This window comes from Lagopus muta, chromosome 4 (genome assembly GCF_023343835.1).
Source record: "Lagopus muta isolate bLagMut1 chromosome 4, bLagMut1 primary, whole genome shotgun sequence".
NCBI lineage: Eukaryota > Metazoa > Chordata > Aves > Galliformes > Phasianidae > Lagopus > Lagopus muta.
This window is the reverse complement of record NC_064436.1, coordinates 49528300-49553960: the sequence shown is the minus strand read 5'-3', so window position 1 is coordinate 49553960 and position 25661 is coordinate 49528300. Positions and strand designations below refer to the sequence as shown.

General features: G+C 44.6%; 3 protein-coding genes and 1 pseudogene across 3 annotated transcripts in view; 1 reads left to right on the top strand and 3 right to left on the bottom strand.

Annotated features, from left to right (window-relative positions):
- SMIM14 (small integral membrane protein 14) overlaps window positions 1–10446 on the bottom strand; it is a 39212-nt gene extending 28766 nt beyond the window's left edge. Inside the window, exon 1 of the mRNA XM_048942456.1 lies at window positions 10273–10446. The gene's annotated coding sequence lies outside the window, so the exon portion shown is untranslated. The remainder of the gene's footprint in view (window positions 1–10272) is intronic.
- Window positions 1–24282, bottom strand: part of RPL9 (ribosomal protein L9) — a 93515-nt gene extending 69233 nt beyond the window's left edge. Inside the window, exon 1 of the mRNA XM_048942455.1 lies at window positions 24271–24282. The gene's annotated coding sequence lies outside the window, so the exon portion shown is untranslated. The remainder of the gene's footprint in view (window positions 1–24270) is intronic.
- Window positions 2229–2337, bottom strand: LOC125692782 (5S ribosomal RNA; annotated as a pseudogene).
- The window catches only part of UBE2K (ubiquitin conjugating enzyme E2 K), a 36273-nt gene continuing 34859 nt past the window's right edge, over window positions 24248–25661 (top strand). The window contains exon 1 of the mRNA XM_048942452.1: window positions 24248–24359. Coding sequence (XP_048798409.1) covers window positions 24297–24359 — 63 coding nt within the window. The 5' untranslated portion in view covers window positions 24248–24296. The remainder of the gene's footprint in view (window positions 24360–25661) is intronic.

The following is a 25661-nucleotide window of genomic DNA, read 5'->3' as shown; positions in this document are numbered from 1 at the left end:
AGAAACCCTCTCTCCCATTCTTTTCCACGTTCTCCTAAAGGATCTGTGTTTCCATAGGAAGGATTTGCCTTCTCACATGCACCTAAGCCATCTTGATATCCATGATCCCTATAGCCTCTTATGCTTTCTGCAGTTATTTTCTTCACAGCACATTCCTGATCACTGCTTTTCTAGGGCTCTTCCTTCTGCTGGCCGCTCTGTCCCTTGGGTACCATAAGCACACAGAAGCACCTCAATTGTCTCATTGCCAGGCATGCCAAAACGCAGTGGTTCAGCCTCTCGTACAAGTGGCTACTCCAAAACCTGTTTCAAACTCTGCCTCTCCTAGGGACTGGGGCTCACCCAGCCCTGCCTGGTTACATGAAGCCCAATTCAACATCAAGTGGGCATATAGCAAAATAATACAGAAAGGTACCTCCAGCATGGCAATGCTGAAATATTGCTCATTAGTGGCCAACCAACAAAGAAGCCTACACATTCAAGCCCAGCAAATAGAAGCTGAACTCTTCTCTGTGTTTGTTAAACATATAGCACTTTTCCCTGTTGATTTCCATCTTCTTTACTATTTGTACATGCACATCCACCCTCCCATAGATCCCCTGTTCTTTGTTAGCCTTCTGATGAACTACTTACGGTCAACTCACTGATCTGTTATTTAACTTCCTATTATTCCGGCTGCACAACTTCTTGTGTGTAAGAAAGGGCAGGGAATTTTATCCATTGATTTCTGCATCAAGTTTCTCTTCAAACTCGATTAGAGCACAGAGAAGAAAAACGACAGACACAGATTTGGGGGGTTTCTCTCTCAAATAAACAAACTGAAGATAAGGACATGGCTGATTTCACCTTCACACAACTCTGTGGAATTTCTAGCTTCTCTATTACTACCACCAGAAGTAGAACAAATTTCCTATCACCAGGGCAATACAGAGGAGGAATAAGGCAGAAATGATAACCAAGCTATTAAAAAAGCAAAGGAAGCAAATAACTAAACACAGGATAAAGCTTGGACAGCGTAAGAAAACAAAAGCATTTGTATTTGAATAGGGATGAAACATCAGAAAAGGAACTAGAGACATAGGTAGAAAACAAGAACATGTGCAGCGCTTTAAAATAAACCAATGCAATTCTGCCAGAAATCAATGGCTACATACACCTCATGCAATACAGAGGACATTCCACTAACATACCAGAACGAATTGGCCTGTACCCCTCAGCCATCAGCATTAAACTGCTGAGGTTACAGGACTGGCAGAAGTGAGCCTGAGGACTCCGAAGGAGATTTCCTCCACAAAGCAACTTCCGTAGTTCACACAAGGCTAAAAATAGGCTCTGTAACAAGGAATTTGTATACAAATTGATACTAATTAAAACATTCCAGTCATCTGCACTCCTCTATCACTATAATTTGAATCGTGCAAATAAATATTCCCTCACGGTACTCAAGTCTGAAGCACTGCAACACTCCATTTGGCATTTTTATAATGGTTAGTATTACCATATTTTTATATTTTTATAAAGCCCTTTCACAGAATCACAGAATGGCCAGGGTTGGAAGAGACCTCAAGGATCATGAATCTCCAACCCCCCCACATGCAGGGCCACCAACCTCCACATTTAATACTTGACCAGGCTGCTCAGGGCCCCATCCAACCTGGCCTTGAACACCTCCAGGGATGGGGCATCCACAGCCTCTCTGGGCAGCCTGTTCCAGCACCTCACCACTCTCTCTGCAAAGAATTTCCCCCTGGCATCCAACCTAAATTTTCCCTCCCTCAACTTCAAACCATTTCCCCTTGTCCTGCAGTTATCTACCTTTTCAAAGAGCTGATTCCCCTCCTGTTTATAGGTTCCCTTTGGGTACTGAAAAAAAAAAGCTGAACAAGTCCAGCTCCCTCAGCCTGTCTTCATAGGGGAGGTGCTCCAGTCCCCCAGTCATCTTTGTGGCTCTCCTCTGGACCCTCTCCAACAGCTCTCTGTCTTTCTTGTACTGGGGGCTCCAGACCTGGACACAGTACTCCAGATGGGGCCTCACAAGAGCAGAGTAGAAAGGGACAATCACCTCCCTGTCCCTGCTGACCACCCCTCTCCTGATGGAACCCAGGATGCCATTTGCTTTTTTGAACTGTGAGAGCACATTGCTGGCTCATTTTAAGTTTTTCATCCATCAGGACCCCCAGATCCTTCTCTGCAGAGCTACTCTCAAGGACTGCTCCTTCCAGTCTGTAAGCCTACAGCACCCAGTATTCCCAACAGGTCTCCCATCCAAGTACTAACCAGGCCTAACCCTGCTTAACTTCCAAGATTGGGCATTACCAGGGCGGGATGGCTGCAGGCCATTAACATTTCATTAACAGTACAAGGAAAACTCTGTAGCATCACCTCTTCAACAAGCTCACAGCTACACCCCACTTTTATTGATGCAAATGCTGGCACTCCCACTGACTTCACTGAACCAGGATCTAGTGGCCCTTGAAGGTCATGGAACCCTAGAGAGATACTGATGATCTTCTTCTACCAGGTCTATTCCTGGGCATTAAACTGAGTTTTCAGGACGAGAACCAGCTGGCTGCATGGGCACAGCAGCAGAACAGCTGGATGTCAGTGTGGGGGCTGCCACTGTGACGTGTGGCTTCAATTACAGCTTTCTCCAACAATTGTGCCAGAATAGATCATCCATTTAGCTCCTCTAGTGAAAGGAGCTGCAATGACTTTGTCAGCCAATACAATACCCAGAGAGAGTTCCTAGACACAGCAACACTTCAGAAGCAATTCTCTTCAGTCGCTTTCCTTTCAATTCCAGGGGGTAGGGAGAATGAAGCTGATTTTGTAGTTGAAAGCATCAGCATGTCTCCCTGGACTTCCAGCCGTAGCCTAATGAGTTGGCAAATATATTTTTGTGCTGCAAATTTTCTCAGGATAATTAACGAGATCCAAGATGAACTTTTCAATGCAGCCAAGCCAGTTCCTCTTCTCATGGAAAAGAACCATGCACACAGCTGTTGCTGGTCTGGTTGGTTCCAACAGACACCAAAGCCAGCAGGAGCCCCACAGAACTGCTCACTCAAACACGTCTTCCTCCAGGCATACCAGTGGGTAACTTTCCTACTGTCTCAGAAATGATTTGGCATTTAAGTAAATTAGGAAGTAATTTTCCAGTGCCATCCATCTGGCGCTTCTTACAAATGCTAATTTACTATAAAACAACTTGTTTAAAGTAGAAGCAAACCCAAAGAAACTAAGAAATGCCAACCCAGCTACTGAAGGATGATACAGGGATGAACATAAATCAGAGAAAGAGCCTCTGAGCAGGGACAGACTCAGAACTGAGGAGCGAATGCTAAGCATCCTACTGATGGGGAGGTTCAGGCAGGATATCAGGAAAAGGTTCTTCACCAGAGGGTGGCTGGGCATGGAACAGGCTGCCCAGGGCAGTGGTCATGGCTGCAAACTGTTGGACCTCAAGAAGCATTTAGACAATGCTCTCAGACATAGGGGTTGAATTTTGTGTGGAAACAGGAGTGGCACTCCTTACGAGTCCCTTTCAACTTGAGATATTCTATGATTCTATAATGGTTTCCCAATGGCCTCACAGGACTGCTGCAGCACTGGTGCATCCCTCATCCCCACGGGTCCACCACTGTGTGACAATCATGTAGGGAGCATTGTTAGGCCACCTGTGATGTGTTCATTGAGACTTGCTCTGAGTAGCTCAGGAAAACAATTGTTCAGGTGATAGACAGCGGCACTGGCACTAAGAACAGCAAAGTAAGAACACAAGAACTTAGATGCTTATGATATGGACAAAGACCTCTCACAGGCAAACATCACGATTCTTTTCTCACTGAGGTGTGCACATCCTGTTTCGAGGGTGGCAGCATCTCACACAAAGCTGGCAGCAAGCTTCCTGCTTGTGACCATGACACAAAGCTGACCAAGGCTAAGAGTGTCCCCTAGAGCCTCAGCTCAATGCAGAACAGTACACTAGGGAGCTGCAGAAGATGGCATAGATGCTGCATCTGGTTTAATTAAAGCTATTCAGTGTCAAGCATAAGGCTTAGAGACAAAGAATTCACACACTCAAACCACCACTGCAGTACTGGTCCCTGCTGTCCTCTTCATGGCCAGTCCCCATTACCTGGAGGGAGGGAGATTTCAGACTTCAGCGCCATCAGGTTGCAGTCAGTGACCAAAACCAACTCCCCCCAAGGAAGCTAAGCAAGACACATCAAGATTTCAAAAGCTATTTACTTATTCCTGTGCAGGTGGCTTCACATTTCTTCTGGCTAAAGCACTTGAAAAGGAGCTAATTATGCACATCCACTCATGGACCAAAAAAGCAGTCCAGCTATTTTAGAATTCATTTACTAATATTTGATGCAGAACGTTATTGCCTAACTCCAGCTGTCAGCATTCGGTCATCCTTTTGTTAAAAGGATGACATTTTTCTGAAAGAAGTTTTTTGCAACACGAAAGCTAATTAAGAGACGATGTCAGTGGCACAGAACATTGTCCAAGAATAACAGTTTCTGCTAAGCAAATGCCTCAGCTTCACTTCAGCATTTTTTTCTAAAGTAGAAACTCTGACAGTGGTCTAGGACAAAGAAATTATTTATATTACACCAAATGACCAAAGGAAATTTAATCTCTGCTAATGCAAAAGGGTGAGCAATCCTCTAAAATTACTAAGCTATTCCATTTAACTAGTTCACAGCGCAAATCAGGAGCCCTCTCCTGTGGTCCTCTGTAAGGTTAAGAAGTCCTATTGACCTTAATGGAATTTTTCACTCAAGTGGTAACTGTAAGATCCAGCTATAAGGCAAATGTGCTTACTTTCCTGCTCTTGGTTCATTTCTCCAGCACTGCAGACTATCTGCAGCTTCTGCTGACATTCCTTCTCTCACTCCTCAGTCTCCTAAATTCAGCACTGGGGCTGTACGAGCACCGAACCTGCAGCCCCATGGAGAGCATTGCTGCCCCGTGCCATGTGAGGAGGGCTGGCAGCTGACACTGCTGCACACAGGCAGACTCCATCCAAACACACGGCCACGCATGGAGGGACGCTGGCATTCCAGGGAGCAGACTTCTGCAGGGAGGCAAGAATGGGTATATGGAACATGTTCCACTAACAAACTACGTAACCTATTCATAAAACATCCCTGCTCTCGTTCCAGTGTTTATGAATCAAGATTCTGATTAATGCATTCAAATGTTCCCGAGCAATTTAGGAGCACAACGTAGATGCAATTGTAGAACTCCTTCAGTGAGGCTCAAGGTGCCAATTCCTGAGCAAATCACTGCAGTGTAACAAAGCCACCACGCAGCAGCTGAGCTGTGGCAGCTGCTCTCACACAGGCTCTGAGCCTGTGGGACCTGTAAGCCAACGGGACTTTGCTGAGTCTGTCAAAGAGAAAAGTTGAGCTGAGACTTCATTCAGAAGTGCCACGGGCACCCAGACAGCCACTGCAGCTCAGATGGCCTGAGATAACTCATTTGTCTGACATAACTCTTTTCAGAGGCTCAGTAATAGAGAATTTTTTAGACATGCCATCTCTCTGGAAAAATAAAGATTAAAAAAATCTCTTATCCACTCCTTTACAAAAATGCAATAAAAAAAAAATAAAAATGACAGTATTTCCTCTGTACCGAGGCAGAAAGTGCAGCCCTAAAGCATAAGTGATTAAGTTTTTTTGAGACTTGCTTCTTAAGAGCGTAATTATTTAGATTAAGAAATGCCTTACTAACTCCTTAGAACTGTAGAAATGCATTGTACCTTAATATTACTCCTATCCCACACAAACACAAAAATTATACTGAAATTCTCCGGAATATTTTCATTATGTTTTTTCTCCAGAGATGACATATGTTTCTAATAACTTGCCACTGAGAAAACAGATTTAGCAGGGTAGCAGCATGCTGAGAAAGATAGCAGGATTTTCAATTTTCAGATGAAAGCAGCTCTATTCCCTGGCAGCCCTGCTCCCAACCCCTCTAGGCCAGATCAAATTTTATCTGAAGCTGGCGGATGCCTGTCTTTGCCTTACACAGAAGTTGAATCAGGTTTTCTACATACCTGAAGCAAACGGTTTGAGCTCATAAAATAGAGCCTTTTAATGAGCACTTATACCAGAAGGAAGCTGTAACAATAAACAGGATTTCTGGGCTTTGTTATTTACGTATGTTTAGCAAACAGAAGACCCAATTTTTAATCCCAAAGCCATTTAATACCCATTCAGCAGACTCACTGCCCAATCTACATCATCAAAAGGAAAGTGCTATGCAAATGATACATGTCTACTCAGCACCTACAAGGAACAGATTTTAAAATCTGTTAAATTGCATAAGGAAAATCCATGGCACTATTGACAAGACTGCAATTAGTTGCTTTGAAAAACGTATCACAATCATAAAATCATAGCATCTTCGTCTCCAAAGTTTTCCCCCAGGAAAGAAGGTATTTTTCAATCTTTGGACACAACTGCTCTACATACAAACTTGAAAGTGAAGCATACAGTGACCCCTGTGTCCCAGAAGATGTCTATATCAAGGAATATGAAGGTGGTGAGCCCCTAACCATGCTGCAACCACTGGCAGAAGTGTTCTCATTGAAGCCATGACTCACACTGGGAAGCTTTGTTCCACAAATGGTTACCAACTGTTCGAAGAGCTGACACCAAACTTTTCTTCACATCTTCATGTAATTTTATTCAAAGTTGGTTTTTCTTTTCCTTTTACCAACTTTTTACATATGAAAACTGACAGAGTACCTTATCAAGTTCTTCAAAAATAATGTCTTACCAAAAATATGATTAAACAGCAACACATACATGAAGATATACCAATGAACAAAAGAAGAACAAAACTCTGTTACTGTATTGACAACAATTTGACAAACCAAACATTGCAACTGCTTCTCTCATACTAAAGGCTGGGACTACATTTTTGTACAGCGTTTCTGTTTCTTTTGATAAAATCATTTCTTCCCTAGGACAGCTTAGTGCTTTGGATATGACATTGGTCTATCAGCTGTGTAAAGTAAGAATTAAACTATATTTAGCACTAGAAAACCACAGGTTTTAACGCATGCAGAGCTGCCGAAGAATTAATCTTAATGAGGAAAACTTTTATCAAGTGTAACTCTATCTTTTCCCACCCAAATGGGACTAATTTGTTCCATTATCTCTAAAAATACCAGCTAGACAATGTAACTAAAGCCTCCAAAGCGCGTTTGATCAACTAACAACCATGCAAACGTACAACCATTCAATCACACCAGGGCCTGCTTCCTGAACATCTTCAGATCTCTCATAAAAAGCTGAATCAATCACTGCTAAGGAGCTGCTTCTTGCCCATGCCAATGCCACGAGATAGGTGCTGGGATGCAAAGAGGGCCATGAACATCCACTGTACCGCTGCCAAGGTCTGGCAGAAAGAAGACTAACACAGCCTGATCCTCCTCATATACACGCTTATATTCCTACATAACAAGGAGTTGAGTCTTTCTTCAATTAAGGCTCCTTGGGAACTTGGGAAGCTAGCTGTCGGTGAGTCAAAGCCTGCAAGCTGAAGGAGCTATTCTGGGAAAACTGTTCTTTCTTCTGTTTTGTGGTTTGTTTTTAAACTGAACAAGGAGTGCAAGATTTGGCTGTGCAGTATATAACCTTAAAAAGTTCTCTCAGCTTCCACTGCACTCAGAGGGGATTTAGGAGCACTCGGATCTTCCAAGAAGCACTCCTCAGCATCTTGCAGATGCTTCATCAATGACCAGATAGGGTCTTCATGTATTAATAAATCAAATCTAGGAAGTAAGAACAGAAAGAATGCTTAACATCAAGCGTGACAGTGTAGAAGAGTATGCAAAGCAGGCTCTCTAATTTGCTTCCCAAGCAGAATATGGGCAGATGACATCAATTTGTCTATGCACAAGTGCATCTGCCAAAATATTTCTACATCTGTTGTGAAAAGAAACCTGATAAATGTTCAAAACATACAGCATAAGGATCTCATCCCTGGTGTTATCAGAGCACCAGACACCTCCATTCATACATGCTTATAGAGAATAGAAAGATTTTGCTACTTCCACTACACTGGCCTGAATTTCTGCAAAGACTCTGCTATGATGAAGTCAACTGAGACAAAATTTGGCCTTTAAGAGTATGTGTCAAGTACCTAAAATATCTGGGAGGGAAAATTCTGAAACATAAAACAGACTTTGTTTTATTACACATCTGTTATGCAAATAACATTCACACATCACTAATTCTAAAGCCTAAATATATGAAAGCAGAAAATGAGAGGTTAATAACGAAACAAGAAGTCAATTTGAAACCAACTTTCTCTAAACCCAAATATTAAACTTTTGAAAGCAGATTGGACAGTTACAGAGGAATTAAAACTATCATGTACTTTTAAATTGTATTCTGTAGATGACTTCTCTAATGAAAAATATGTTTTTCTTAACTTCTTTTAGAAAGAAGGAAGAACGTGGACTGCAGAATGCAGCACAAAATAACTGCGTCATGCACTTGGGATTTAACAGACTAAATGCGTGACTTCAGTAACGTGCTGCGAAAGTGCCACAACAGCAACATACAAAATCCCCTGGAACCATATTCATAATATTTATTTTTGTAGCCAGCTAGGCTAAAAAATGTTCCAACCAGGACAATAGAAAGGCTCCTGCTACAATCTCAGTTTGGAAATGGACCCTTTTTGCTTATGGCCCTGAGCACATCAGGGTCTTTCCTGCTTGTCAGAGATGCATGTGGCCCAATAATCTGCAAGAGGGCCAACAGCACATCCACCAAGCCCTCACACTAGTATTGTGTCTTATGCAAAATGATCTTAAACCAATTAAAACACAGAACTCTGTGCTATGCTGGGGTTAGGCAAGAAAAGCAAATCTCACATTTTAAAGAAAGGGGCAACAGAGCCAAACAGAGCTCAGATTTGCCTACCCCAGTGGCATGAGAAAGACTGAAGTGACTGCTGTGCTGCCAACCGTTACAGCCACTATTTTCTGCCAGCTGCTCCTATTGTTTTGAGCTGCACTGCCAATGACAGGGTCACTTCTTAAAAAAAAAATAAAAAAAATCAGTAACAACAATAGTTTGATTTCTCTCATCTGGACAGGTCATAAGGATATGAAGAATGAGATAGAACTGTCAGGGACATTATTCTCTGTTGCTACAGACAGGAAGAAATCAGCTAAAAAAAAAATCAAAATGAGACTAAAGATTTTCTTTCTGATGTCTTTTGAAAGTAACAGAAGCAAGTAAAGGTCAACAGAACTGTAAGAGCTGAGCATGAAAGACTTCTTACAAGTGACCCATTGAGCTCATTGCAGATAGGCAACTTGCCCAGTGGGCACGTTAACATTAACATAATGCGTTATTTTAAAAGCTGGATGCTAAAAAACCACAATGAGTTTTCATAACTTCTCAAGACAAGGATGTTTACCAGCGCATAATGCAAACACTGCCTACACCACTAAGCATACAGCCTAAAGGCAGTCCTGACCGCGGGCCAGGAGAACAGGTGTTTGCCGATCCCGGGGCAGGTCACACGCCGAGGTCCGAGCTCTTGGGGAGGGCAGAGGCTGAACCTGGGCAGGACAGTCGGCAGCGGCGCTGGGACAGCCAGGGAGAAACTGCCGCGGCGCTCCCCGGGGCGCCCAGGCCAGCAACGCTCTGCCCCGCCGCAACCCGCTACCAACCGGCCCCAGAGGCACACGGGCGAGGGCTCCCGCCCGGAACCCTGCCCGTAGGAAGCTAACGGCAGCGCAACGCTGTCATTTGGAGGCTCTGTTTTACAGGACGCCGTCCGCTTTCTCCCCTCAGCCTGCTTCTCAGCAAGGGAAGCGCATATCCCGTCAGCGTGTCACTCCCAGCTCCTTTACGGACAGAAAAACAGAACCTTCGGTTGACTCTGAGATCCTCCAAAAAGCCACAAGCGTGTGACTTCGCGCTCACAACCCCAACAACCGAAAACAGCCGAGCGAACGCCACCAGACACGCAGCCGAACGCCCGCGAAGGGCGAGCGCCGGCCGTTCGGCGGGCCGGTACCCGGCGAGGCGCCCGGCAGCTGAGTCGGTCTCGGACTCCACCGGCCTCGGGGCAACTGGGGCCGCCCGGGCCGCGGCTCAGGCCGCTCCGCGCCTGCAGGACGGAGGGACGGCCGGGAAGCGGGCTGTCCGCGGAGACCCGCCCGGCCGTGCCCGGCAGCGGCCCTCCCTCTCCCCCCGCGGCCGCGGCGCCCCCCTCCCCGCTCACCGTGCTCCGGCCGCCGTCGCGGGGCTGCGGAGGGAGAGAGGGCCGCGGGGCGCTGCGCGGACGGGGCGGGCGGACTCGCTGAGGCGGCCCCGCGGCTCGGCCCCGCTGCTTGGGGCCGGCTCACACGTCAGCCGCCACGAGACCCGGATCTGCCGGCTCCCGGCGGCGGCGGACGGCCGGGGCGGTGCCGAGCTGCTCCCGGCTCCCGCCCCCCGCACCGCCCCTCACGGCGCCGTCCGGCCCCGTTGCCCCCCCCCCCCCCCCCCCCTTTTCACCTCCCTGAAGAGTGAGGGAATTTGTGATGCAGTTCGTCGCTCAAAGCTTGTTTGGATGCTCGTGATTCAGAAGGCTTCTCTGCAGCCATTCCCTTAAAATAACGTCTTTAGAAGCTGTGGAACGCAGAAGGGAGAACTTGAGACGGTGGTTTCCAACGTCAGCCAGTCGGGCACCCTCATGCAGCCGTAGAGCGGCAATGCCGTGCTGCCGTGCGAGGGTCAGGAGCAAGTCTTGCCCTGGGGACAGCGATACCATTCCATAACGCAACAGGGATCTCATAGGGAAGGAAATCTTGTAATCCATAGGGAAGGAAATCTTGTAATCCAGGGCAGATTACTTGCCTCGGGCCAGTATGGATCAAGTTGCAATTGCAATGAGAAAGGAGGGCTGGATAGAGGCTGCAATTTCTCCCAGCTCCGTAACTCCCCATAGCACAAAAACCTCCTGCGATCTGACACGGCTCACACGGGAGGACAGCCTTGGCTCATCACGGTTCTCTGCTCTCACGAGGAGCTCAAGCCTTCTTTTACTGCAATGGGGATGCCGTTTATTTTCTTCTGAGCACTTTTTCCTAGCACTGTGTGCCAAGCCCACATCACTATTTCCAGCATCAGGCACAGCACCAGCTGGCAGTTTTGCACTACCAGCAATCCTTGGTGTGCAAAGCCACGTCCCTAACACACAGCCCAGGTGCCCATGCCCATTGCAGGTCTGGCCCTCGTAAACCTTGCAATACTGCAAGTGAACAGAGGCACAGACACAAGGTTAGACCACCACAGAAAAAAATCTCAGGAATGAGCCATCCCAGAAGCAAGCAGAGACAATTTCCCAACACCATTAAGAGCCTTGCCTACCTGTATGCCCCCCCAATCTAACACCTAGAGCCAGTCAATGCTCTAGAAAATGGAGCTGAGACCTGAAATCCCCAAACCAGACACAGCTTACCATATTAGTCCTGGCTCAACAACAGAGCAATGGCGAATCATAAGTAGTGGAGAGAAAGGTTCCTATTGTCAAGCTGAAGCAGAAATGCTTAATACTTCTATTTTCTTGCTTGTGAGTAAAGCTAAACTGACGCTGCTAAATGGATGGAAAGCACACTTAGGGGAACTGGTAGAATTAGGAAGAGAGTCTCGTAGTGACTGATCCATGGCAAACTTGTACAGTCGTAAAATGGGAAGGGATAAACCAGATGGCTCAGGTGCCTTGTCTATAATAGCATGAACTTGCAAAAGTGCTGCAAAGGAGAGGCAGGAACTGATGGAGATGGAGACCGAGCAAACTGCAAGAAAACGCTATGGAATGATGGCATTTAGAGCTACATGTGAGATGACTTCCTCTACTGCTTTGAACCAAATGCAGCTTCCTTCAAACTCTGTGCTTTGCGTCTTTCTGGCTCATTTCTCACACCATCCCATCCAGGAACACGTATCACATTGTAATCTCTTGAAATCGTCTCTTGATAAGGCATGCATGCATGCAGCATTCCAGCCAGGCAGCATTCTAGGTGGGATGCAAATGCTCACACCCCTCCCTGCTCCATTTTTCTCCCCCTCACATTACTACTGCAAAGCTCTACATATCTGTAAATAGTTTTACATAACTGGTCCCAGTAAAAAGCTAGCCTTTTTCAGTATTGCATTCTGTACTATTTGCACTGCCTTTTTGACAATAAAATCTGATTATTTTTCTTTGTTTAACAAATATGTTTCCATTGCATTCTTGAAAAGATGGTAAGCTAGTGAACCTAATGAGGGATGGATTGTTGGAGAGTGATTTTCAGGTAATGAAACATCTGAGTATGAACTGTTAAGGAAGAGGAGCAGGCAATAGGAGCTACATAAAGTACAGACCAGGAGCAAGAGAAACAATGCATAAGGTTATTGCTTTCAAATCAACAAGTACATGTATACTATTTGTAGGCAGAAAGCAGCTAAGTATTTTACATAAAACATTCTGTCAGCATCCCTCAGTGCATCCCTCTGAATTTGGCCCTCCTGGTTCCCACGGGCAAATGAACAAGCCATAGCAGGCAGTGATTCTATCTCAGCTTCCCACTCCCAGGTTTCAGCCATCTGCTCCCCCTCACACTCAGAAATTTAGTGCACGACACAGCAATAAAACGAGATTCTGATAGGGAGGCTGTGTTCAGACTCACTCTGTGAAGTGTCCTTCCTGGCAGGAAAACTACAATGAAAACAGTGATGATTTAGGCTACCAGTAATGACTTTATGAAGAAAGGCATGAGGTGCATTCAAGATTGGCTAGTAACAACAACAAAATTGTAAATCCATTGATTTTAGCACAGTAGAAATAACTGTACTGCCCACTGCCAAGCAAGAATACAAAGATGACTCTGATTGAAGGGCAGAAGATGGCAATGTTCCTTCCACCAATAACCCTGTACAATAGAGGAGGGTAGGAGTTGAGCAAAACTCAGTATGTCATTCTCTAGATCTGTTGACTGAAGGTAGAATCACAGGGCTAGCTTTCTGCTGTTTAACCCTAATAAGCAGTGGAAAAGCAGGATTCATGCTGGTGAGCTAACTTGACAAACAGTGAATGAATTTGTTACAGATATCCAAAGCATTACCTTTCCCATTGTGAAGCACTCCTGCTGATGTTCTTCTCATCTTTGCTGCCTGACTTGTGCCGCTAGGCATTGTATCGCTCCCACCCAGATACCATGTGGAATGGAAATTCTTCAGCTGCAATTCATACAGGATCTGAAAAATGACCTAGAAAATTGGGCAAGTCCTCTTAACTTTTCTGTCTGCTTTCTCTTTTCCTTTAAGCAGTCCACATAATGCTGTTCCCAGAAGGAATCTGCAAGAAATTCAACTGCAAATTTTGATGCTGAAGAGCTACTTGGAACTCATCTGTATCATGGCCTGAAAATGGCATCCAGTAAGTGGAAAGAAAAAGACTATAAAGTCTTTTTCCCTTGTGGTAGTATCAAGGTATGATTTGCCTTTTGGCAGCAATGCCTCTTTTTAGCAATACTTTAAATTAGAAAGAGGCATCTAATTTTGGAAAAGGAAGACGAATCCTCAGAAGAGTTGCTCACAGACATTCCTAGCTGGGATGGCATCTCACAGCACACTGGACAATTACAAAGTACTCTGGGATATTAGGCAGCAAGCCTGCAAATTAGCTGATACAAAGCTTGTATTGTGTGCTCAGGTTAATGTAAGAGAAATGTAGTCATTTCATCACAAGTGAACCAAAGTTATGCTGCTAGATTTTCTTATTGTGCAGATACAAGCTTAATGAACATCTGACCATAACCTAAGCTGTCAGGGCTTACAGGAAAAATACGGCTTTGTCAAAAGTAGGAATTCTACTGAAGCTGCCAGAGGAGGGCTTTTGTGCTCTTGAAGCATCAACTCACCAACACAGACTTTTAGATACCAGCCATCAGTCAGGGGAAATGATCACAAAGGATTGCTATAATGCTGCCAGATCGTAGCTGGCCAGTGATGTTTTCCAAACCAGGAAATGGAGGAATGAACTCTGAAATGGAGGGGATAAGGATTATTTTACATTTAACTAGAATATGGACTAGTATCTTACAGTAACTATGAAATGAAAGGAGATCAATTGGAATGTTAACAGGATTAGGCTGAAAGAAAATATCTAAAAATAGAAGATTAATGTCTGAACCACTGAATTGTTAATGACAACACTGACTGATAAAGTCATTTGAATTAGGCCAAAAATTGGATCTGTGGAATAAAACCAGTACATCCTAAGTAATCACACAAATTAATAAGACAAAGGTCTGCTGAATTTCATTGTGTTTGACTATTATGCAATCTCTGGTAGCAACATAATTTGCAAATACTTTGGGAAATCCCCTCTAAAAATGCGGTCTAAGTGGACCAACACTAGTAAAACCTTAACAAATTGTTTTTCCTCTGGAGCAGAAACCATAATAGCAGCTGCACAGTTGTGGTGGCTTTCTTGCAAAGAAAACACAAAAAGCGGTATGAACTGCTTCTTGAGTCACTGCAGTTCACAGCCATAAACTATCTGCAGCCATAAACTTACCAGCAGCTATCACTGCTACATTCATCTGAAAACTGCTGCCACTTGGGAAAGACACATAGTGTGTCCCATTCTGTGTTCAGAGCCATTTTACTGTTCTGTCTGAATCTGCCTCTGAATTTGAGTCAGAGCCTTCAACTGTTACAGTACTTATGGACTTGAAATGAAAATGACTTCCTGTTCATTTTCCAAGTGAACATCCAACAGAAGATATATCTAATACACCAACCATGGGCACAAAGTTCAAGCCCGTTGGTATAATGAATGTATGTGTACAAGAATGTGTTAGAGAAGGAAATGAAAATAGGACCCCAAAGGATATTCTGAACACTTTACTATATCTAATATGCACCAGGGAATCAAACTTTTCTGGTCAGGATTTGGGAATTATTCTGATCTGACAGGAATATAACTACTTTTGTAATTGCTAATTAAAATATGTGACTACTCAGTACACAGCTGAAATTTAAGAGTAACTGCTCATTAAAAAAAAAAAAAAAAAAGGCATTATTTAGTAAGAACAAAGAGAGATAAAAAAAAGGGAAGACACTTCACATATGACTGAGAAAGTGTGTCAAAAGGCATAACTCATGCCAGTCATTAAAAAGATGGCAGCATCTGTATATAGACTACAGAGAACTAAATCAAATTGTTGGAAGAGAATCTGATCTGTTATCATGGTGATACTCTGGTTTCTGTAGTGCTTTCAACCATGGTTTTCATCTTGAATTTTAGAAGATGAGAATCGAAAAAAAAATTTAGGAATAACTCTTGTCTCAGCTTGCCAAGCTCCATGTGAACTTAATGTGATGGTTTCAGCTTGTGCACATTTCTGTTTGGATAGCCTTAGCTTGTGCACATTTGTCTGAGGATGTGGTATGGCACAGCTGGATTCTTGCTGCAGTAAGATATGCCAAACCTGTTAAAGAGCAGCTGTAAACCCTAGTAGTTTGGAATAAGAAAGAAAATTAGGATTTATATAGAGCTGATAAGAGTACCAGTTGGGGAAAAAAGAAAAAAAAAAAAGAATTCTGTAGTATTCAGCTCATGCTTCACACTGCAAATCTTGCAAAAATGCCGTAAGAAATTAATGCTTCCATGTTCAGAGTACGAATTTACATTTCCAGTGCTGAAGTAGGTTTTTGTGGTTACCTTTGTGTTAAGCAACTGAGGTTTAAATTGGAAACAGATGTTGCCTCTAAAAATGGAGGTATTTATTGAAAAAGGGTGAAAAGAATTTGAAGTTGGTGCCAGAGACAACTGAGGGAGCTAGACTCTTAGTGGCACCCAGTGTTGGGGCAGGAGATATGGGCACAAACTGAAGCGCATGAAATTCCAGCTGAACATAAGAAAACATTGCTTTACGTCGTTGTTTGAATGCTGGAACTGGTTCCCCAGAAGAGTCGTGGCATCTCTGTGCTTAGAGATAATTAGAAACTCAACCAGGCATGGTCCTGGTCAGTGCTTTCGCTGATTATTTTGAGCACTTCACTTGGATTGAACTAGATGACTCTGTGAGAGCACTTTCACTATGTTTTCAGTGGGAGGAAATTGAGTGAAATGAAAATAAAGGACATCCTTCAAGACACCCAGAAATGTATATGCAGGGAGATGCTATATATCTACACCATTTGGTGTTATAGGTTTTATGTCTGGTGTACGGGTAGGGAAGTAACCAACAGTGTAACACAACTGCATTCCTAGGACTAGGATTTAGAAGCTGCAAAATCCTGAAAGACAATCATACAGCATGACTGAATTTCTCCCAGCATAACTAACCTCTAATTGGGGAAAGAAAAATACAGTCTAGAATACTGCCTTTTAAAAGGTGCCAATTTCCAATTTACCACGTGATCTTTTTGCACTCTGTCAGGCAGATGGGAAAGCTGTAACAGGAAATTTTATGAGATGGGTTATACCTCACAGAAACTGCTATAATTGCTACCTCTCATTTGAGAAAAATGTTCAAGACAAGCTCCTTGTACCCAAAATGAATCTTCTGCCAAAGCAAAGGAAAATGCTACTACTGAAAATACAGGCACATAGAGCAGTAGGGATCTTCTAGATACTGTTCCATGAAATATTACGTGCTTGACAGGCACACAAAGATGAGAAATTGCCAACTTCTGCTGCATTCAGAGAAACTGTACATTACTTGATACATGAAGTGTATGCTATTCGTGCTTTGATTGTTTAACTTGAATTTATCCTCAATTTCTTCCTCATCACATCCTCTGTGCTTGCTATTCACATGGCCAGACTGGAGACAATTAAATTAGGAAAACAACAAAATCAGTTTATCTTTGTTATCATCTTCAATTGGTAGCTACTGGTTTATATGACTTCAAATGCAGCACAATTAACATTTTACATGACTGTGGTCTAAACAGTGAGCAGTGATTCAGACTTGATGATTTAGTTAAATTAGTATTCAACCATAGTAAGACCAATAGAAAAGTTTATTTTCCTATTACAAAGTTGTCGTAGCCTCCAGACTGCAGATATTTTAGGATGGTATCAACAGCAATACAACTTGATAAATTACCCATCTGTCATGGATAGGCTCTATTGGGATGACCTCTGACAAACTTCACTAATTTGTAAATTTTTGTTCTAGACAGTTCCAAAAGACTTGTATCAGTTGTGGATCTGGTGCCCATCATGACAGATTATACTGCAGTTTAGCAAGATGGCTATCAGATCTTCAGATTCGAGTTGGAATCTTCAAAAAGCCTCAGCATCCCAAAATTGCTAGATCAAGCAATACTAGCTGAATTCAGCAACTCTAGCTTTCTTTTTTTTTCTTTTATTAAAAAGAGAAATATTTTCCTACTTTCTGGGATCCCGTTAGAAAACAGATAGACCTCTGAAAGGATTCGTAACAACTGACAATGTAAAATACACTGAAAATTTTTCTCTCTGTGATTTTATGTCCTCTGGTAAATTTCTTATTTCAGTGCATGTGTTCGTATACTGTGATTGTTCATACACTGTTAATCCATAATCTCTTATAACTGGAAAGCTTTTTTGAGTTGGGGCCACATGCAATGCATAACTACTGCCTGTAGGAGCCTGATCCCCATTTTGCACATCCCTCATCGCAGCCTGCATTGATGTCTGTCTCAGGTCACAGACATGAAGAGCAAGTTGTCCAGTCACATCCCTTCCTCCCAAGCAGACGCAGTGGTGATGCAAGAGGACAGCTTGTGACATACAGTCCCTGAATAAGTGTTTTCTGTCTCCTCAAAGGAAAAACCAGACAGAAGTATCCTGCAGACCCAAATCTGGTCTACACACAGTCAGCTGGACCACTTTGTGGGCAGCCAGCTCAGCTACACTTTCAGAAGTCACGTAGTGACTGCTGTTGTGTGATTAAATTGTGGCTGCAGTTACTTCTACTCTGAGTGCTTTTATTTTTTAATTTATTCTGGATTCTCATCGTCATTCCATTTATGCTTCACAACGATTGCTGCTCCAGTTCTAATTTTAAACTAATTTCTTCTAACGAGACCCTAACTCCACCTCTAAGCAGTCATTCCAAAATACTAGCACCATTTTAATCTTCTTTCACTTTCTCACAGCAATTAGCTACTTCTTTGGCTACTACTGCACTGAACAAGAAATCTAAGCTTCTAGCTTCATGGTCGTATATGCTCCAGCCCTGGTGACATTTAGGAAATGGAAATTTTATATGCATCAGTCTGAATCTGACTTCAGTCTCTGTAGTCATTACAATAGCAGGGATTTTATCCAGTCACAAATCCTAAGGACAGGGAAGATGATGTCCTGTTATCCAAGAAAAGCTGTCCAGCTACCTTTTCAAGGCAGCTCTAAGTCCCCTTTGTACCTATGAAAGGAGGAACACTGAATTTCTATTAAATAAAGTTACATAGATTTGGTAATTTACTATGAATTGTTACATTATTAGACAGTAGTGCAAAATGCTTAAAATAGTATGAACAGCTCAGTCTGAGTAGAACATGTTTGTGAGTGGAAAACAATATACTGGCAAAGGAGCATGGTAACTATATCTTTTTCATTATCTACCAAATCCTCTCTTCCCCTATAACTCTAATATTCATGAGACTAATAATAATACGTCGTGAAATCTAATTTTGTATTCCCTGCTTGCTTCCATTTTGAAAGGACTCTCAAAAAGATGGCTGTCTTCTTTCTGTAATAGGAAGAAAGGAGTATAGCTTCACAACTTTTTCTTCATAAGAAGTGCTTTTATTTCCCTCTGATCAATCTGCCAGTCTGCTGAGGCCAATTTTTCTCAAGGCAGATGCCCACTCACTGAGAATATTAAGAAACCTGGGACCTCCTGCAGAATTATGACAAGCTTCTCACAGCCCAATCTGCTTTTTTGTTATCATTATTTTTATTTATATTTTGTGCCTTTCATAAACCCACAGGAAGCAGCCCCTGGGCCCCACAGTGTACATACCATGACTTGAAAGCCACTCCTTCACAAAGAAGTATTATTAAATAATAATAATTTTGCTGACAGACTTAATAGAAGGCTGCTTATTTCCATGTTTTCCTATCCAAGATATCAGGTTCAGATATAACATTGATTTAGAAGATATTGCCAGGCCACCAAATTAATGAAAGGTCCAGGCCATAACATCAGTTTCTAATGAAAGTCCTTAACAAGCAAAGAAAAATGGAGTGTTACTACTAAACTACCCAGAATCTCAGCGCAGGCGTTGTTGAACGGAAACTTTGCTAAGTCTTGCTGTTGAAGTCCTAGGTTGTAAAATCAACAGCTGAATTCATTTCTCATCTGACTCCATTAAGTCAAGTGAATTGCATCATACAATTTCAGCCTGACTGACTTCACATACATCCTAAGTTTAATTAGTACACGTACTGTACTTTTAGTGTATATACCGAGCCTGCTAACCTGAAAAACACAACCTGTAAAGTGGGTGAATCGTGACCGAATTCCCCACCTCTCCACCGGGAACGCCGAACGATTTCCGTTCTGCTGCTTTGAGCGCTTCGGACTGTTCTTCCTTGAACACCTTGACGGAAGGAGCAGGCAGCGCCGCAGTAGGCAGCAACGCCACGAGCTCCCTGCGTGCCGAACTGCTCCCCAGCGGAGGGATGCGTCTCGCACGAGCGAGGAAACCTGCGCTGTTCTACCCGGGAGAGGGCACTGTTTCACCTGGCCGCGGACCGCACACGGACACCGCTGGAAGGAACGGGGAAGTTGGGACTGCAGCCGAGAACTCGGCCGACTCGTACGACCGGTAGTTACTTTAACGATAGCGCTAATCTTCGGAATGAGTTGAGTCACCCGGACGCTGCCACAACAGGAACACTATATGACAGTCTGTAAACACGCAGGGTAAGCTTATTTTTGTGCGTCTGAAACTTACTAAGTGATCCACAGGTAAATAAAGCAGCTCCTGGACTGTAGCTGATGACTTTTAGTTGCTGATGACTTTTTTTTTTTGATAAAGCGTAACATAAATAAGCATCTGACCATATAAATATGAAATTAATTGCATGTAATAGTAACACGACCTCTGAGGTTAATCCTTTGATGGATGCCTCTTGAAGACAAAGTAAGAGTACAAAACATGTTACAGTTTCAGTCCCTCTTTCTAAAATGTCTAAGTGTGGATCCCCATCCCTGGAGGCATTCGAGGCCAGGCTGGATGTGGCTCTGGGCAGCCTGGTCTGGTGGTTGGTGACCCTGCACATAGCAAGGGGGTTGAAATTAGATGATCATTGTGGTCCTTTTCAACCCAGACCATACTATGATTCTATGAAATGGCACTACGGATCTCTTGAGACAGCTCTCTCCTCCCTTAAGAAATCCCCCAGCAGCAATGTGAGAAGACCAAACTTGACATTTCTGGTTTCTCTAAAAGAAAGAGGCCACGATTGGGTGGGGAGAAGCCTTGTTATGCAAGACATAACAGAGCAAAAGAAGAAAAAAAAATGTTGCATGCTGGAAAGTTATCGTTTCAGAAATTATTTCATTATTTTCACAGGGAACAACCTCAGAAATTCCGAATTCTCCTGGATAATTCTAATGGAAAGATATCCTACTGAGATGAACCGAATAAAATATGGAATATATTGAAATACAAAAAAAAAAAAAAAAAAAAAAAAAAAAGAAAATCACCAATAATCTTAACTCGAAGGACAGCAATTTAATCATACTTAGTGCTGTTGTAAGCAACTTGGAGTCCTCAGGCACTGCACTGGGTTGAGGGGCATCCAGTCTCAGACAGATGAACCATGTATGCCATGACTGTCCTATGTCTGCAGTAAGCCCAACATGCCCACTTCATTTGTGCATGAACTTTTCCATGAAAATGTAGGGACATTTCTGACATAAAGGTTGTAGGATAGATAATATTTCCCACACTACATGTGAAACTATATACTGTTTAGGCTGTTTGGCTATCCTTGTATCAGCTAATGTATGCTGGCTGCCCTTTCCTAATGAGAGCTTAGGCCGATGCCTTAAATCACTGACCTTGGTTTATAAGCACTGATTCTACAAACTTCTGCAATAAGATTGCGTAGCTACACCTTCATTTAATACACCATATCTCATGCTCCCACTTCCAGAAGTATTTCGAAGCACTGTGCCAAACATACTCAATGCGTGGATCTTTAGAGATGTACCTCTCAGTCTGTTATTTCTGATCAAGACCAATAGATCATTTTGAGCTAGTTTGCAAAAGCTGTTAATGAAAGAACTGTTTGCTCTAAGGCTAAAATGATGATGGGATTAATGAAAAAGCAATCTCCTGAAAGGAGATGTGCAACAAATTTCCATAATACAAGCAGAGAGCTGACTACGTTCAAGGGGCTACAGTTTTATATTTTGTGTATTTTGTGTATGGATTTTTCTAAGGGTGAAATACTAATGAGAATTTAATTCAGAGGATATACACAGAATTGTATTACCAATATGTTATACAATATATGATGAAGTCAGATATAGAATTCACTGAAATCATGTAAATAGGCTATGTTTTTGTGTTTTTCTAAGCATTTTCTATTATGGCCTAAAAGCCAGTGGAATCTTCTGTAAAAATATAGAATACTACAGTATTGGAGGTGTACTATGATAACCCTAGCATGCTGACTGCATAAGGTACTGGAGTGTTATGCAGGATTTTAATGTGTGAAGAAATTGATCCCACTCCTTTCTACCTCCAAAAAATAAAAAAGCCTTTTTGTATTCACTATATTTTACCAAAGAGAAAATGAAGAGAAAAATGACCACAAAAATGGAAGGCTGGAGAAATATACGGTGAATATGAAACAATTATTAGATAAGTGAAAAATGCCCGTTCTAAGGACCATCAAAAAGAGTGGGTTATGGTAAGGAAAAGAGAACAGTAATTCATATTAATCAGATTTGCTTCTTGCAGTAGCAGACTCTGACATTTATAACCCAAATGAGCACATGGAAACAATTGTAGATACAAACCAGTATCTAGAAATACTGCAAAATCAGTGCCCTTTACTGTGGCCATTACTGGATGTCTACTATCTATAACATACAAGCACACTCACAAAGGATTCTGACACTAGATAGAGGTTATTTTTTCACTCTATTCAGAGCAAAATCTGAATATTAGAAACTTCTTACTCCTAGGAGCTGTCTGGAAAGACATGAAGCATTCAACCTGCAGGTTAGATGTCCTGCCTTTTTCATTTTTGTCCGTAACACTCAATAGGAATTCAGCCCACAATAAACCTAGCTTTCATCCTAAAGCTCTGCAAAGCAGTTATTACCCCTGCTTCACAGGTGAGGACTTAAGGCACAGAGAACCCATGGCCTACCTCCTCAAAAGGAATTCAAACACACGATCAGGATATACTCCATCCCCAGGGGTGTCCAAGGACAGGCTGAATGAAGCCCTGGGCAGCCTGATCTGGTATGTGGCAACCCTGCACAAGACAGTGGGTTGGAGCTTAATGATCTTTAAGGTCCCTTCCAACCCTTCCATTCTGTCATTATCTATCTGTGACTTTAATGTCTAAATTAGATGAAGGCCTAAGATCACACTGGAAGTTATCAAAATCAAACCTGGCCTAATGCGAAATTATCCTTCTCAAGAAAGGTCTGAAAACCTCAGCTTGAGAAACTGCATTGTATACAAGCTTAGGTTTAAAGATTATCTAATTTCATGAATAGATGCTCATGGTACAATACTGTTGCAGGAAAATGGAGTTTTTCCAGTCAAATCACAGGGGAAGAGTAAATACACACAGTATAAGGACTATATGCATCCGTATATAGCTGGCAGGGTTTGCTGTAGTGCTGTTCTTTTATATTTGTTGGGCTTGTACTTTCTTTAATGGACCTATAACAGCCAAAATGCTGTGTATGCAAATGGAGACAAGCAGGTAGCACTTGCACATGACAGCCAGTCCACAAGTAGACAACCCCAATCAGAAGCCACTACAATCAGTTCTAAGGAAATGGAAAGAAGCTGCTTTGTGAAAAAATGCCTCTACTGCACATTGTCCAGCAACTGCACAGGAGGGGCAGGCACTTCTATAGACTTCAGTGTCTCAAAGGCCTCTAGTTTCTGAATAAGCAACTGCTGTAAATGCAATCTCATGCTCCCCTCAGAAAATCTATCTGCACCGCTCTGTACCACACCATATTCTGCGCACCTCAGATCAGCCGGGATGATCCCTGGTTTCCTATTTCAGCTTCCCAGACAGAGAGCATCTGTGGCTTGCAGCTGCTGGTTCTGCAATACAATATAACAACCCATTACACGGGACTGACATTTCTACCATTCACTCTACTTTTAAAATCTTGCAGCAGAATCCGTGCAAAGACATTTCTTTGCTTGCATTGTGTCCCGCAATTACCTGCTGCTGGGCCTATCGGGCCCAGAGTTGCCCTGTGCCGTGTGAGGAGACTTTGGCACATCGGAGCACGCGAGGAGAGTGAGGAGCTGGGCTGGGTGCGAAGGGCAGGCACTGCGGTTCTCTCAAGCGAGCATTGGGAACAAGAAGAACGACAAAACAACTGGGAATTGCTGTATAGGCAGACTGAGCAGACTCTCAAAGCGTGAGAGAAGTCGTCCGGTTCCCAAGGACCTGCCCAGTGACTTGCCAGCCAGATGTTCCCTCAGAAGCACTTCAGGAGAACGCCGCTGCCCGGCCCGGCCCCGCCCAGTTGCCCTCAGCGCTCCCGCGCGCCCTCGGCTCCGCCGTCCCCGCGGTGACGAGGCCGGGAAGGCCGCTGAATCCCGGCTCAGCCGCCTCGGGGCCAGCCGGCGGCAGGGAGCGCCGTCAGGGCTCTGCACGCACGCTCTACCCCGCGCCGTCACGCCAGGCGCCGCAGGGGAGCGGCCCTGCCCGCGACACCGCGAACCGCGGGTGTCCCCGGGGCGAGACGGCCGCGCCTCCACACACGGCTGCAGCAGCCTTCCCTCGGGGGCAGCAGGGAGGAGGCTGGGGAGGGGGGAGGCCGCGTCCCCGCAGCGGCTCTTCGCCCACCCGCGGTCGACGGCCCCGCTACCCCCGCCACGCCGCGCACACGGCGGCCCCGCCTGAGCGGCGGCCGCGGAGCCGGCAGCCGTACCGCGCATGCTCGGCAGCCGCCGCCATTTTGGTGGGGCCGGGAGTTATCCAGCGGGAGCGGCGGCGGCGGAGCTCGCTGGGCCCGGCTCGGAGGTGGCGGCGAGTGGGTGCCCGCTGCGGAGATGGCCAACATCGCGGTGCAGAGGATCAAGCGGGAGTTCAAGGAGGTGCTGAAGAGCGAGGAGGTCAGAGCCGCTCGCCGCCGCGCTCCGCCGCCACCCTCCCCGGCTGCACGGTGGGAGTGCGGGAGCGGGGAAAGGAGCGGGCGCCCGCCGGCCCGCGGGGGGCCTCGCTGCCCCTCGGCCCCACCTCCCCGCGCGGGGGGTGGGTGGGATCGTCCCGCGGCCTCGGGGAGGGGAATGGCGATCCTCGAGGAGAAGGGACCCACCGGGAAGGGGAGAGAGGGGGGCGGCGGAGACCTTCCCCTGCGTGAGCCGGGGGAACGGGGCCGGCCCGCCGCAGGCCGGGCGGAAAGCCCCCCCGTCGCGGGGCGGCGAGCTGCCAGCCGGGCGGGTGGGGCCCGCCCCGGCCTCCTGCCCCGCCGCCCGCCCCTCGCGTCCCGCCGTCCGCGCAGCCGTCAGCCTTCGTCCTCCCGAGGGCTCCCGAGGGCCGGGGGTGATGGAGGGGGCTGGGGATTCCGCCGCCTCCAGCATCGCCTTCGTCTCGCTCCTCTGCTGCACAAGCCCGGGTTTTTAATATCTTGAATTTTTTGCAGGTAAACCTCTGTTTATCTAGGCTGTTTCATTGCAGGACTTCCATTATCCCGGTGTAGGTTCTCACCTTCAGCTGTGTGGCTTTAGAGCCTCCCTCATTTCTGTCTCCTTACCCAGTCTCCCTCATTTTCACCTGCATCCTTCTGAAATGATGCACACCTGAGGGCATGGGTGCTCGGTAAGAATGGCCTGCTGCTCTCAGGGAGGTACTAAGGAAGTTCTGATCTGTTCAGGGGAGAATAGAGCAGCCTTTGAAACATCACATCGGTATGGCTCTTGCTGTACCCGTATGAGTTGGTGAACGTCAGCCAGATAGGATTTAATAGTTGTGTCGTCATCATCGTCCTACTTGGGATGATGTTGCAGGTTAGATGCTTGTGAAATATTAATGGGAGCGTATAACTCCTAAAGCTGGTGTTCTAGAAATCTGGGCACGTTAGTGAGGAAAAGTTGAGAGGATGTCTTTCAAAATATATTAATGGTTTAGGGAAAATGTGTTTAGCGTAATGGTAGTTGATGTACTTTAAAATAAAGTGCACTAATAGCATTGTTGCTATACAGCTTGGATGAGCCCCTTGAAGGAACATACAGGCCTGGTTCTACAACTGCCTTAGAGCCCAGGCTGGACATAGCCAAGTTCTTGCACCGTGGTGACAGAATTGCATGTAAAGTGAGAGAAAATTCTCAGTGAGTTTCTTCGTACCAAAGCTACCAATTCTAAACCCCGTACCCTATATAACAGCTCATATTTGAAATTTAAGTCTAACAGCTTCA